The 15,606-nt window shown below is 32.9% G+C and overlaps 1 protein-coding gene across 2 annotated transcripts; it reads left to right on the top strand.

Moving 5' to 3' along the window:
- Positions 1-3,668: 3,668 nt before the first annotated feature.
- Positions 3,669-10,949, top strand: LOC129876112 (protein DETOXIFICATION 44, chloroplastic). Of its 2 annotated transcripts, none has more exons than XM_055951436.1 (13): positions 3,669-4,042; positions 4,144-4,265; positions 4,973-5,095; positions 5,186-5,328; positions 5,688-5,823; positions 6,853-6,949; positions 7,053-7,153; positions 8,135-8,298; positions 8,657-8,728; positions 8,868-8,984; positions 9,272-9,367; positions 9,993-10,114; positions 10,375-10,949. In XM_055951436.1, the coding sequence occupies exons 1-13, from the start codon at positions 3,759-3,761 to the stop codon at positions 10,436-10,438; spliced, it is 1,641 nt and encodes a 546-aa protein (XP_055807411.1). In that variant the 5' UTR covers positions 3,669-3,758; the 3' UTR covers positions 10,439-10,949. The 2 variants fall into 2 exon arrangements, with proteins under 2 accessions (XP_055807411.1, XP_055807410.1); XM_055951435.1 differs by having other exon boundaries at positions 3,670-4,042; positions 4,967-5,095.
- Positions 10,950-15,606: the final 4,657 nt, after the last annotated feature.

A 15,606-nucleotide genomic window follows, 5' to 3' on the forward strand; every position in this document is an offset into this window, starting at 1 on the left:
GTTTGTGATTCTTGATACAAGTGTTGGTGAGAGGTAGTATATGAACCCGCTGAGGTTTGCTCAAATTGGATGGGACATTAATACGTCTGTTGTGAGTTTTGGGAATATTATAAGGGGGACTCTGCAAGTTTAAATTTGGTGGTATGGAACAAATGGAAATGGAATGGCTTCTCACTTTCTTTAAGTTTCAATGATAAAACAAATGTACAAAATTTTGTAGTTTCTATATCTTCCTAGTACTTGTATTTGTTTTGCTCAAATGTACAAAATTATGTTGGTGCAATTAACTAACATCTTCAGCAGAATTTACAAGAAAAATTCCTCCCCCAAAAAAGAATGGCCAATCTTTGTTCGGCCAGAGGGACCCTTTGCACGCCTACATTACCTTATATAGACTATCAAGCAAACATCACTTTGGATACTGGTGTAAATATTTATCCTAAAATCTTAATATATGTTTGGATATGTGATTTCATTGCACGATTTAAATGAAATTTCAAATTCTTCCAAAAGCTTGATTTGAGAATTTCATATTATGATTTCACATTTTTTAAATACAAAAATCAATCCACTAGTTTATATTTTGTAAAAAAATTAAAACAAATCCACCATTTTATAATTATCCGTAAATAAAATTTATAGTTGATATTATTACTCTTATCAACCTTTAAACCATTTATACCATAATGATGAAATATTCACGAAATATGAACATGATCATATAGTTACTAATGATATTAACAAACAAATGGCTCAAAGTAACAATGTTGCTTTGTCTTCTTGGTCATCTGATTGAGAAATGCATGCTCAACGTGAGGAGATTGTCCGTACTATGTGAGAGAATTATATCAAAGAGTAGTACACTATGTTCAATTTATTTTATTAAATCAAAGTTCGATTAATAACTGTTGTATTTTTTTAGAATAATTTTGTGATAGTGTGTTATACTTTGGCTTATTAGGTAAGGTTGCATAAATAATTGAGACCATACTAATAGTTTTCGCAACTTATGAAATTTTTATATTTATGAGCAAAATACATAACTTAAAAATTCAAATAGCATGTCCAAACAAAACTTTCAACTTTATTTCATATAATTTTATGTATAAGTTTTAGGAATCCCATAGTGTAAGAAGCAAATTACATCATATCCCGACGTTTTTTCAATTTATAAAAATCCCTTCAATTTAATAAAATCCGGATACATCCCAACCATCCAAATACATAGGAATCGAAACCTTAAAAAAAGTCTGTTGCGCTTTAAAATAAAAAGAAACGTAAAATTAAATATCAAATCCACAAATTGCATAATCATATTTTTATCAAATCTCTCTCAAATCAGTCTCTTCCAAATCATAACAGATTTAAACAATTCAAAATTCAAATTTCTTCTCCCAAATCATAAAAAAATCCTTTCAAATTTGATTCAAATCGTTAGGGGTTTGAAGAAGTTCTTGAGCTTCTCTGAGGGTTTTCAGTCTCTCCCTTCGCGCAGCTGCCGCCGCTTCTATGACGTTTTCCTCTCCCATCGACATAAATAGGTTATTGCCGCCTTCTCTATGCCGTTTTCCTCCTTCATCGACATAAACGGGAAAAGTGGAAGAGCACAACATTGATAGAGCAACTGGTTGGATTTATATGTATTAACTTTTTGTAAATTTTAAGTATAAATAGTGTGGTAGAACACAACATTTATGTATCATGCTCATAAAAAATTGCATGATACTTTACTAGTTATGTATCTTATTCTAATTGAAAAATACTGTAATTTATAAAAGCTATATTATAAATGTAATTGTTCTCGATAGCTGTAGTTAGTTGATACATACAATAAAGTTTGAAATTTGTTGAATTTGAAATACATTGCGTTATGAAGTGGTGCAACTATGTCTTAAACTGTTACTTAAAGGACTGCAGATACGTAACAACATCTGACAAATACATCAGAACAGTGTTGCAGATATATAATTTATTTGACAATTGACATAGTTATGTATCATATACAAAAAAACTACAAATATAATACACACTGATTTAATTATAAAACAGTGTTGTGGATACATAATAACATGTGATAAATAACAACATCTAATACATAACTATGAATATGATACAAATTGATATTGTTATAAAACATCCGTATTTATGTATCAACAATAATATTTGATAATATCTACAGATACATATCCTTCTAGTTGAATAAATTTGGTGATGTATCTGATAGTAAAAGATAACGAAATTTATAATATTTATGTATCAAATACATAACCAATAACATGATACATACTAATTTGTGTTACAATAAATTAGGGTTATGTATCAAAACTAATATTTGAACACAGTACATTACATATGATAAAATTTTAATGTATCATAATAATGTTCAAACGAAGGAATTATACATTTATTTAAGAAACAAAATCAACTAGATACATTAAAAATTTAAACACATATATATCAGAAAAAGGTGAACAACAAAGAATCGAAAAAAAAGATCAACCAATTACTCTATCAATGTTGTGTCATAACTATGCATATGATACAAATTGATATTGATATAAAACATTAGTATTTACGTAGGAATAATATTTGATAATGTCTACAAATACATATAGTTTTCTAGTTGAATATGTCTGGGTGTATGTACCTGATAGTAAAAGATAACGAAATTTGTAATAGTTATGTATCAAATTCATAACTATGAACATGGTATATACTAATTTGTGTTTCAATAGATTAGGATTATGTATCAAAAATAATATTTGAACATGATACATTGTGCACGATAAAATTGTAATGTATCATAATATTGAAACAGAAGCTTTATACATTAATTTAAGAAACAAAATCAACTAGATATATCAAAAATGGGAACCATAAGTATAAAAAAAGATGAACAATAAAAAATAAAAAAAATCAACAATCTACTGAAACAAAAAAAATAATGAAGAAATTCTTCTACAGTTTCTCTTTTGCTCTATATCAACTACCATATCTTTTTTCACGATCAACAAGAGCGTCATCCATGATCTTGATCCAAAGCTTTTACCATAGCCACCAGCAGCTTGACCTTTCCCCTCCCTTTTTAAAGCATTTTTTCACAATCAATTTAGAAGTCGAAGATGCATTCTTCTTCGACTAATTGGGTAAGTCCAATACTGAAAGATGGAACTTCATCCATATGTATCAACGATTTTTGAAGATGAAAAAACTATTTTTTTAAAAAAATATTTGAAAACTGAAATGATGGAAAAAGATCTACCTCTTGAATAACTTGAAATCATTAACTGAATTGAGAAAAAAAATTAAAATTCAAAAATGGATTAATGAAAGTAACTGTGGAGATATTTGTGGCATGAAAAATAAGCAAAAATCGTCGGATGAGGATTGAGAGTGATGTATCCGGAAAAGTGAAAGAAATTGAGAAAAAGAGGGATTTTTGTAATTTTTTAGAATGATACAAAATAATAGAAAATAAAATTAAAAAAATATATTTAGCTAATTTTACCTAATTTTATATTATGATTTCATCGATAAAATTGGCCCTAAAATTTGGAGCTAGAGTGTTGGTACAGTGTACTTACTACGGTAGTGTTGTACTATTGTTAAAAGATATTTTTATTAAGTCAGTCGCATTTCAGCCGTTAATTCAGTTGATAACCAAAAAAATAAAAACTGATAATTCACCTTTCTTCCCCACGAATACAATAAGGCAGATTCTATATTTATATTTTTTTTCTCTGTACAATTTACCAAACATGTTGTCTGGTGTTTACCACAAATGTATTAATCCCTTATTTACACAGTCTTTTCACAAGAAATATCATAATTACACTTATTTTCAACTAAGAAATAACACTAATTGCTCAGCTCGATTATGTACTACACTCCTCAAATCATCTGATCACAAAAATCCTAAAACCTTATCCCAAAATTCGATTCATAATTCAAATTCCGATTCCAGGAAAAGTCGGGTCAACAGTCCGGACCCTGACCCGGGAACCGAACCGGATCTTCCATCGTCCCCAGTCACTTCCCTGCTGTATTATCTTCAACGCAATTGTTTTTGTTATTTTGTTAGTAGTATTTTTAGTGTTTTGTGTGTTTTTTTTTAAAAAAAAATTGTGTGTTGGATTATTCCAGGGAAGTGCTGAATTTTGATGGAGTTGGATGGGATATTGTGTCTATTGCGTTGCCCGCGGCGTTAGCTCTTGCTTCTGATCCCATTACTTCACTTGTTGATACTGCATTTGTTGGACATTTAGGTATAATTAGCTAGCTTTTGGCTATAGATTTTAAAAATTTTAATATTCAAATATCTGTTTGACTATGATTTATGGCTCTCCATGGTTTATTGTGATATAGTTATAAGGTTAAGATGGAAGATAAGAATGTGTTTTACCCATTATTTACAATTTTGTACTCCCTCGTCCCAAAATACTTGTCACATTTTACTTCTCAAGAATCAATTTAATTAATTTTCGGAGTTAAATTGGGTTAGATTAATTCAAAATCTTAAATTTAAAATTTCGAGATTTGAAAACGAAATAAAAAGTACTATAAGATGCAATTATTTTCATAGTTGTGAAAAAGGTTCAATTTCCAGCAGAGACAAAAAATACTAGGTGATTCTTTCCATCTGCCCTAACCTTAGTGGACAGATGATAGGTGTCCTGTGGAGTTAGTTGAGGTGTGCGAAAGTTGGCTCGGACACCACGGTCATAAAAATAAAATTATATATATATGTGTGTGTGTGCGCATTTTAAAATGTTGGTAAAAGTTCATGTAGTTTGACTTTCGAGAAGTGCAACACAAGTATTTTGGAACGGAGGAAGCAAGTTTTAAGCAAGTACTCTTCTGAGATATGGCTGAAATACAGTAGGAGGGAATTAAAAATATTTTGAAATGATGAAGTGTAACTTACTGGTTCATGTTTGTGTTACTTATCTATGCATGTGTTTTGTAGGATCAGTTGAATTGGCAGCAGTAGGTATTTCGGTATCAGTTTTTAACCTCATCTCGAAATTGTTCAATGTTCCTTTGCTCAACGTCACAACTTCTTTCGTTGCTGAAGAGCAGGCATTAATTGCTAAAGGTGACAGTGATTGTTTGTCGAAGCATCTCTTGTTAATTTGTCAAACATTATTTGCTTCTGATATGAGTTATATTTTTTTTCTTAAACTAGATAGCTCACCTGATTCACAAAGCAAGATACTACTTCCTTCAGTTTCAACTTCTTTACTACTTGCGCTCGGCCTTGGCATTGCAGAAGCTGTTGGGCTTTTTGTTGGCTCGGGTTTCCTGTTGAATACCATGGGTATATCTGTTGTATGTCTTAATTTGGAATATGATTTATCTTCTAGCATGATTGTTTGTTCTGCATATCTCGGAGAACGACATATTGACAATCAGATCTTATAGATACACTGACTACCGTAGGCCTGCCTAATTATGATAATCTACTTAAAATGAGGGGAAAAAATATTTAACTTAGAATTGGAATATGAAGTTTTGACTTCCCTTTGTGACTCTGCTGTAGGGGGGTGGGGTGGTGGGTCATTGGGGGGAACTGCCATCACAAACCTATTTAGCTTCTTGGATTTATGCTCTCCCCTATTTCTGTTGTGTATTGCTGTTTGCTGAAGATATTCAGTGTAAGTCTCTTTGGGCTTATTGATGTGTCACAGGATTCACCAATGCGAGAACCAGCTGAGCAATTCCTTATGATGAGGGCCTTTGGAGCTCCACCAGTCGTTATAGCACTTGCTGCCCAAGGAACATTTCGTGGATTTAAGGACACAAAAACTCCTTTATATGCTGTTGGCAAGTATCAAAGATACCGAATTACTTCTCTTATGTACATAAAGCAAATCCAAGTGAAATCTCTATTGACATCTTATGCCTGATAATCCGGTTGCATAAATATTATTTATAGATTGTTGGCGGATAACTAGCTGTAAAGTTTCTGTTTGGATATTACTTCACACATTCATCGGGAAAGTTGAGATATTTACCCGTTTTAGTTGAGCTAGATGCCTTTGATATTAAGCCTCAATATACAATAAGTTTTCCTACATAAGTACAGTTACAAAAATATAGGTGAGCAGGCACTACTTTAGACGTTTGACTTCATTTAAATTCATACATCTTGGTGAATTAGGATAAGACCAGTTTTTATTGAAGACTTGTTTAGATCAGTCAACTATTGAGAAACAACTCTGGGCAGTGTTATCAAAAGCAAAAAGAGCAAAAAAGCTATAAGGTCTGTTGGGGCTTTAAGTGCAAATAAAGCATGAGCTTTAATGAAAAAAGGAGCAAAGTAAAGCATGGGCTTTAATGAAAAAAGGAGCAAAGGGAGAAAAAATACAAATATTTATGTTTGTCCAAGACTAATAATTATAAGCATGGATAACAAATATATGAACAAAGAAATAGAAAGAAAAATCACGATAAAGTGAAATATCAATTGTTTAGTGTTAAAAAAAATTTGCTTAGTGTAGCCTCTTTAGAAGACGCTCATTGGAAAGGAAAAGTATGCCTTAGAACCTTGATGATGAGACTGAAGCGCATATTAAGTGAGGCGAAACGCTCAACACATATTGAGCCTCGCTTAGGGCTTAAGCGTGTCTTTGACAATACTGCTCTAGGGAATGCTACTATCTTATGAGATGTGCCTGGAGTATGGCTTTATATTAAAGAATTATTGTGTTGCTTGATGGAATCCCCTCTCCCTACAGTCAGTATGGTCTGATAAATCGGACTCTGTTTTAGTTATGTCTCAAATGTTTGTGTAAAATATTTTCTTGATACTTCTACTTCCATATCTAACAAAGAAGAGTTCTGGATTGTCAGGAGCTGGTAACTTGCTAAATGCATTATTGTCTCCAATTTTGATATTCACCTTTGGTTTTGGCATTAGTGGTGCTGCAATTGCTGGTGTGATTTCTGAGTATGTTTTTGGCGGTAAACCAAATCTTAGTTACTCTGTACATGATATAACTTACTGTCCATTTTCTTTATCTTATGTTTTGTTTGATCGATATTTTTACCAGATACTTGACTGCTTCTATCCTTCTGTGGAAGTTAAACGGGAAAGTTCTTCTTATTGCTCCAGACATTAAAGTGGGAAGATTTTCTCAGTATCTTAAATCTGGTACTTTCTTGGAAACTCTTGAAACAACACCTGAATCAGGATACGTTTTGTAGTTAACAGAGAGAATTTTGATAAAAAGACTCCCATTTTGTGTGAATAATTTGTTTGACACGACATTCAAATGTGTCCAACTGAATTTCCTATTGCAGCTGCTAGTGTAACTTGAAATTGGTATATCTGCATATAAAGATATTTATCCACAGCTGAAGGTGACTACTTTAGATAAAAACTGTTTTTTCAAGATTTGATATGAATTTTATTTACATTTGAAGATTGAGTAAGGGAGGAATGACGATTATACAGCAAATTTAAGTTAGAAAAAAACGATTTTGCATGAGATACAAAGCAATGATAATTATTTTGCATGATATACCTCTAGTATGATATACAAACTTTTGTTTAGTTCAAGTCCATTTTAATTTTGCATTAGTTGAGCATTTTCTTTTTAGGCATGGAAAATTAGTATTTGGATACAGCACTTTATGTCACTATACTGCTTGACATGTATTCCACTATCTTATCTTAGATGCTCAAGTAGAGAAGGGGTGGGGATTATGAACATAACACTTATGTAGCATGAATTCAAGAGAAAAATTTCCGATGTCTCTATGAAAATCATATACGAATCTCTTTTGACGGTGAACTCATTTATTAATCTTAGCGAACTATAATGATTTAATCAATCACATTTTTGGACTGATACTTCATAAACACAGTTTCTTTCCCTTTAATGAAACTAACAACTAAGATTCTTTAGATCCGATTCAAGAAAAATGGTGGATTGAAAGGCTTCCATGTACCAAACATATAAACTAGCATTTGGTCTTTGACAGCAGATTATTTTGCATGTCTGAAGCCTGTTGAATGATAATTAAGAGTGTCTCTTATGGACTTTATCAGAATATATCGAAATTCTTAGCTTTTTCAAAATAAAAAAAGATCAAACGTTTCTTAGGTTAAGCTTGTTCTCGTCTTTTCCAGGTGCCCTTCTAATAGGGAGGACTTTAGCACTTCTAATTACCACTACGCTATCAACGGCTCTGGCAGCACGAGAGGGCCCTGTGCCTATGGCTGGTCATCAGATATGTGTTGAAGTTTGGCTAGCTGTATCTTTGCTAACTGATGCCTTGGCACTTGCCGGGCAGGTGAGTATACTTTAACTAAACTATTTGTTTTGTCTGCTGTCATTTCTGGCTTTATTGAATAAATTTTAGGAAGGTTGTTCATCAGCTCTATCTCAATAAAAGCCAAATACTTGTGACTTCAATTTTATTAGTGATTAGGACCTCAATGTGACTCCCTGTAACAAATGAAGCTATCATATAACTCTTGAATCTCCTTTTAATTTTTAATTCTTTTTGGTTGCCAATGAAGTCACGGGATTTTCTATAACTGAGGTTCACAATGAGATCATAGTTAGTGTCATATTTGGATAATTTCCATTGAATTATTGCTTTTAATCTTCCGTTTTCTTAATTGCATTCTTATTCTGTTGATTTTTAGGCTCTCCTTGCCGGTGGAGTTTCTCAAGGTAATTATGGCCAAGCACGCGAAGTGGTTTATAAAGTTTTACAGGTAACTTGCATTTTTACTCCCTCAGTACTCTTTATTGACGACTTTCAACTATGATTACTGACTTAGCTTTTAAGAGAAAATAGTAATAACAGAAAGACTGACCTGCTACATCTTTTATTCATTATGTGAACCTTGTCAGATCGGTGCATTGACAGGAGCTGCCTTGGGTTTTATCTTGTTCGTTGGTTTTGGAGCGCTCTCCACCTTATTCAGCACGGACTCTGAAGTTTTGGAAATTGCCAGATCTGGTACTCTGGTATGAAAGTCTTATCCAGATTCCCTAAGTATTCTTCCCTTGGATTTTGAACCCCAAACGGTGCATGTTCCCCAAAGTTGACATATATTTACATTAGACTACAATTCCTTCTTTGCACCAGCTAGGCAATTTCTATATCATGAAATAGTTTTGCTCATTTAGAAGTAATTACGCGACTATCATTTCTAACCTTGTATGGAACTGTCAGGTTTTGTTATCTGGATTAACTTGATATTTGAATGATAAACTACTTATTTCTTTTCTTATTAATATGATCTATTGGACAGTTTGTTGCTGGATCTCAGCCAATAAATGCCATTGCCTTCGTTCTTGATGGGCTCTATTATGGTGTTTCAGACTTTGAATTTGCTGCGTATTCTATGGTAAGAATTATGGCACATCACGTTTTTTTCTTCAGAGAATAGTATCCTGACCTGTGATACCAGAAATAAAGACTTCAAACTTTTGCATTAATTGAATTTCTATTAGTGGAAAATTAAAAGGGAAAAAAGTTGGCAGAGTCTATGGTTTAATGAGCTGATCAGAATGTCGAACAAAAATAAATTGTTACATGATATCTGTATTTCTGGTTAGGCTTTTGCTATTTCAGTAACAAAACGTGTAAGAAGACGTCTGGAATGAAAAGCCTAGAGAAGAGCAAAAAAAGGATCAAACAATAAGTTGTTTACACATAGTATTGAATTGTTGTCCCATTATTTGAAGCATAACCACATGGTGCTACATCTGCTAGGGGTATTTGCTGCAATGAATGAAGTAAAGCCTAGAACATAGATTTCAATACGAGTTACAGGTTTTTAGCCAGTCAATGAGATGCTGCTTGAACATTCTTGAATCGGTGTTGCCAATTGAATTCAATGCAAGCACCAATATAGGAAAAGATAAAGATAGTGGCTTTGGAGTGCGTCCTACATTATGACTAGCATTTGAAATGTCATCAGATTATGTCCTCTCTTTCTGATTCAGATAATTCGTATCTTTGACAAACAGTTTATGATTGGAATAGTCTCCTCAATCTTCTTACTTGTGGCTGCACCATTGTTCGGTCTTCCTGGCGTCTGGGCTGGCCTCTTTCTCTTCGTTGCCTTGCGTGTTGTAGCTGGACTTTGGAGGTAAATCTCTTGTGTCTATTTCTTTTGCCAACCTTAGAGAGTGGTAATTTTATGGTATTCCACTTGCACCAAGGTGAACAAAATCTACTTTAGTAAATGCAGGTTATAATCTCTTTAATGATCATCATTAATCTCTTTGATATAATTAGCTAAGAACTGCCTAGTTACTGGTCTAAATCAGTATTATCACGACAGAGCGTTTTCTTTTCTTTTCTATTACCTTTCAGTGAGACTTTTTGAAAACTACTTGTGCATATTAGGTTACAAAAAAGAGATGGACCATGGAAATTTCTTCGATCGGATATGGAACAGGATAGTGTCTGACTTTCAATGAGCAAGTGATTGATTGATTCTCTATAATGCTCGGCAAGCTCTATAAGGCTTATGCCAAGGATGGCGCGAATTTCTGATCATACCTTATCAGGCATTTGCAGATCTTGGAAAAATTGAACTCTTGATATCTCGAAAGGTAATTCTACTGTACAGGTATGTCAATTACATCAATCTCTTTGGTCGGTCTCTAATGAGGGACTGACGATTTATCTTCGAGATTGCTATTGTGGAGGCATGAAGAACAACCATCTTTTTAAAGGATTCATGATCAAGCTACATCATCTCAATGACCACTAGCTAAATTCTAACTTGGGAATCTTTTTCGCCTTTTTGCTCGAGTTCGTGAAGTAATTCAAAACAGAGAGAGAGAGAGAGAGAGTTCGACCAAGTGATCTTTGTAAAGTTGAACAGCTTTTTTGACAAATACAATTGTATGCTAATGTAAAAGTCTCATTCTTCATGTACTCTATTTCTGGATAAGTCCATTGTCCTTCTTGCTCTGCATTCTCATTCTTCAAGATTTGGTATTCCCTTTTCCGGCGCCTTCATCAAGTAAAAGCTCGTGATAATACTCTTGTGATACTAGGCTCGTGTGAGACTGTTGAATTGTGTAACCATCTGGTATTTCTTTTTGTAGTGTTAAAAGCTGAAGATATTAGAGAGAGCGCATGTTGAATAGTGTGATTATCTCATCGAAAACATTAAGTTGTTAGAAAACACAATTTCATTTACTTAATTATGTGTTCCACAGAGACGAACATGTGTAAGCTCCAATATCTGCACAAACAAGTGGGCTGAGGTAACCAATTTCAGAACCCAAATCAGTAGCTACATCATGCATGTAACAGGAGGAACAGAGATTTCAATTGCAGTTCTAATCCAAAATTACCATCTCAGTTTTTTCCCTCATAGAGAGAGTTATTCGGTACCTATAATGGTGAGAGGTACAAGGTACATTATGCAATTAGTTGAGGTGCACACAAGGTTGATTCATATACCTGATTAAAAAAAGGCCAAATATCTTTAAACTATGTGAAATTGAGTGGATATATCCGTTAATACTTTAGCACAAATATGCCCTTACCGTTCAATACTTGATTCAAATTTGTCTTTATTTTAACGACATCCATCAATTAACCTATTAAAAGATGGAAAAATTATGTGACTAAGCAAACATATACTACTGATTTATTTATCATAGTTGCAGTTTTAAATAATTACCGCTCTGTCACGACCTGAATCCAGGTGTGATGACACTTATCCTTTTCCACTGGACAAGTCAGCCTAAAACTCAATATTTGCAGAAATTAAAGCAAAAACAATTTAAAATAGATAGATAAGTAAACAAAGCGGAAGTCTTTCAAACTTAAATAACCCCCAAGGACTAGTTGTCACATATACAAGCCACTAAAACAGAACCGGAATGAAAATACAAGTCTCAAGTATGTCTTTGACTCTCAAATAGAATAAATCATAAAATACAGGAAGAAGAGTGTCCACCAGATGTCAATAGCTACCTCTCTCAATCTCTTTAAAGCCTCAGATTATCAGAAAATTGAATACTCACTGTCCGGGCTTAGAATCTACACAAGTGTAGAAGCAAGGAGTGAGTACCAAACAACACGGTAACCAATAAGCCAATTAATAAATCTAAGTAAATCTAATATGATGCATAAAATCCTTTCTAACCAAACCAAACCTTCATAACTACAACCTCCATAAAAAATCAACCAACCTAATAGTTCAAATAATGTCCACAACCGCTACTCAATGTCATAAATCATAACTCATAAATAATCACAAGTCTAGTGCAAGTATCAAGTCCATCACACAAGATATTTAGCTATGTATATGCATACACAATGATCATACAAGTATGCAATCGTCGGCAAAGACCTCGGCATCATAATCTTGCCGAAAATGACCTCGACATCACTCACTTCCGCCGGCAATGACTTCGACATCACACTCTTGCCGAAAATGACCTCGGCATCCCAATTTTTCATCAGAAATGACCTCGACATCACAATCTCCCACCAGAAATGACCTCGGCATCATGCTCTCCTAAAAAATGAACTCGGCATCACAACCTCCCTGCCGAAAATGACCTCAGCATCACACTCTCATCAGAATGACCTCGACATCACAACCTCCCATCGGAAATGACCTCGGCATCACAATTGTGTACATCTTATCATAATGTTCCATAACAAAATACAATCATCATGCTCACACATGTAATGAAGAAAAATGACAAGTTCAAATAATATGCAATCACAATGAGGCTATCAAAGTATTCGAATAAATATACATAGATATTAAGATCACGACATGTCACATTTTAAATCACAACATTAGCACATAATAACTTTTGTTAATCCCGTCGATCAATTAAGATTCGTTCACGAAATAATTCATCCTGTAAATTCATCCCCATTACTCTCCAACACATACAATAAATAAAATTTAGGATTCTATAAGATTTACGAAATTTTAGAAGTTCACTTGCCTTTGTCAAAATCATGATCAATCAACAACGTGAGCCTTCCCCCTTCCGAATGTACTCCAAAACACCAACATCTAGTCAAGTAATGATTTATAATAAAAAATCGAGTCCAACGACACTAAAACATGAAATTCTGAAGAAAAAAAGAGAGGTTAAAATGACTCAAAAATCCAATTTCGAAAATGGGGTCTAAATCTTTTTAGATGAAATCATTCCTTGTGGTATTAGGAAGTCAATGGGAAAACTGTTTTGAAATTGGAGCTCAAATTAGATCACAACCACCATGTAAATAAATTCCAAGTTCTTGAAGAAATTCTTAAAATTTGAAGTCCAAAATCCTCAATTTGAAGTTAAAATTATGATACAATGGATAGGTAATGTAGATTTTTGGTTAAGAACACTTACCAAATCAATAAGACAAGAAATTCCACTTAAAACACCGTCTATTCAAGCTCTTAAGGTTTGAAAATGGGGGAAAAGACTAAACCACGACCATAAACCCCTCACGTCTGGCTTTAGTGAACCACGGGTCGCTTTTGTGAGCTTCGCGATCGCGATCGCAATCTAGTGTTCGGTTTAGCGAGTCCTGATAAAATCTCTCCCTTCGAGAAAGCAAGGGGCCTTCGCTAAAGCCGATATCGCGAAAGCAACAAGCCCTTCGCGATCGCGATCGCACCAAAACTCAGTAGTCAAAATTTCCACAAAATCACAAAGTCTCCAAATCAACCCTCGGAATTCATTCGGAACCCAAACACAAAAAATATATGCTACCATACTAATTTCAATGTTTCGGGCTCAATGGAACCATCAAAATCTGAATTCGAAGTTTTCTTGACCTGGAATTCGATAAGTGACAACTAAACTAACTTTGAGTCTCAAAATGTAAAATCAAGCTCAGGACCTCCAAAATTTCAACTAAGACCACACTAGACCTAAAATCATCCCTCGAATTCAACGACATTGTTCAAATTCAATTCCGAGCATCGGATCTCCAAATGTTGACCAAAGTCAACTTTATGACCAAAATTTCAAAAATTCACAACTCAAGGCCTCAAATCCTTGTTACAACCCCTAATCTAATTCTGTCAACTCTCCTAGACCAAATTCCACATTTCGAAACTGATGAAATTGATGGAATTCCATTCCGGTACTCATAGCTTCGGTTGGTCCCAAATATCATTTTTGAACACTTTTAAGCCTTTGAAAATTTCAAAAACTCTCAAAACTCAACTTTTTAAAGAATTTTCCAAAATCAACACCCGACACTGATCAGAAATGACTCGGAACAACTATCGAAAAGGATAAAATCATCATTTTACAAATATTACAAAGATGACCTTCAGGGTCATTGCACGCTCACCACTAATGTTTAATCTGAGTTGTTAGAGACACACTTATGGATTTGTATATACCACATAAATAGCCATATCTTTCCATTTGCTCCATTATACAAAGTAGCATTTCTATTTCATCCTAAATATTTTACTGATTTATCTCCTTAATTCAGTCAACCACAATCAGCTTTCAAATTTCAAAATTTTCGTTACTCCCCCCAAACCGTGCTTTCACAATTTATAACTTCTGGCAGTTTTTATTTATTTATATTTGTATATCCCATTTATTTCTTTTAGTTTTTCAATTATCTCCATAGATTCATACAAATCATGCATGAACAAACTACTTCCAAGAGAATTACTTGAGGTATGCGTGGCCAAAAATTGGACGATTTTTCATAATTTTCTTTGGATTTAACTCAAGAGTTTCAAGAAATTGCAGGATCTCTTCCTAAATCTGGAGTTAATCAACAAGAAATTAGATCGAAGTATCTTGTGAAGATGCAACAACTTATGCATGTTCTTAAACATCTGAAGGGGTCAATGAACCAAGATGATGGTGAAGAAATTGAGGTATTTGTATAATTTATTTTGTAAAATTTTTGTGATTTATATTTTTATCAATATATTTCACATTATGTTGTATACGATTCTATGGACTTAGGTATCAATGTTTATCGGGTTTTTAAAAATACACTTCTTTAGACCTTATTTGTATATTTTCACCAATTATATGCAATTACTTCTTTTGTATTTGTATATTATCATCAAGTATATGTTTCAATTATTATTTATATAATTTCAGCATTATTGAGGAATTTGTTAATTTAGTTTGTATATTTTTTTGTGATTATTATTTCTGTCAATACATTTCATATTTTATTGTATTCGATTTTCTATGAATTTAGCGTATCAATGTTATTGCGCCTTTTTAAAAAATACTTTTTAGACTTTATTTGTATATTTTCAATAATTATATACAATTACTTTTTTGTATTTTTATATTATCAACAAGTATGCGTTTCATTTATTATCTGTATAATTTTAGCATTTGTATATATTTACTTATTTGTATATTTCAATCAATTTTTTTGTGCGTGTATGTATGTATGTATGTGTGTATATATATATATATATATATATATATGTATGTATGTATATATATATATATATGTATGTATGTATGTATGTATGTATATATATGTATGTATGTATGTATGTTAAATGATGTTTATATATATGTGTGGTTTGTGCATATATGAGTCTTTTCTCAAAGTTTGATGACATATTTGAACATTTTTCATTTTAAAAAATAATTT

Source organism: Solanum dulcamara, chromosome 12, assembly GCF_947179165.1.
Source record: "Solanum dulcamara chromosome 12, daSolDulc1.2, whole genome shotgun sequence".
Taxonomy (NCBI): Eukaryota; Viridiplantae; Streptophyta; class Magnoliopsida; order Solanales; family Solanaceae; genus Solanum; species Solanum dulcamara.

Bases quoted from the DNA above. Each gene is read 5' to 3' on its own strand.
- LOC129876112 (XM_055951435.1), top strand. From the start codon at position 3,759: ATGTTGTCTGGTGTTTACCACAAATGTATTAATCCCTTATTTACACAG. The intron at 8,729-8,867 runs GTAACTTGCATT...GAACCTTGTCAG, and splicing joins TGGTTTATAAAGTTTTACAG to ATCGGTGCATTGACAGGAGC. The intron at 8,985-9,271 runs GTATGAAAGTCT...TCTATTGGACAG, and splicing joins TTGCCAGATCTGGTACTCTG to TTTGTTGCTGGATCTCAGCC.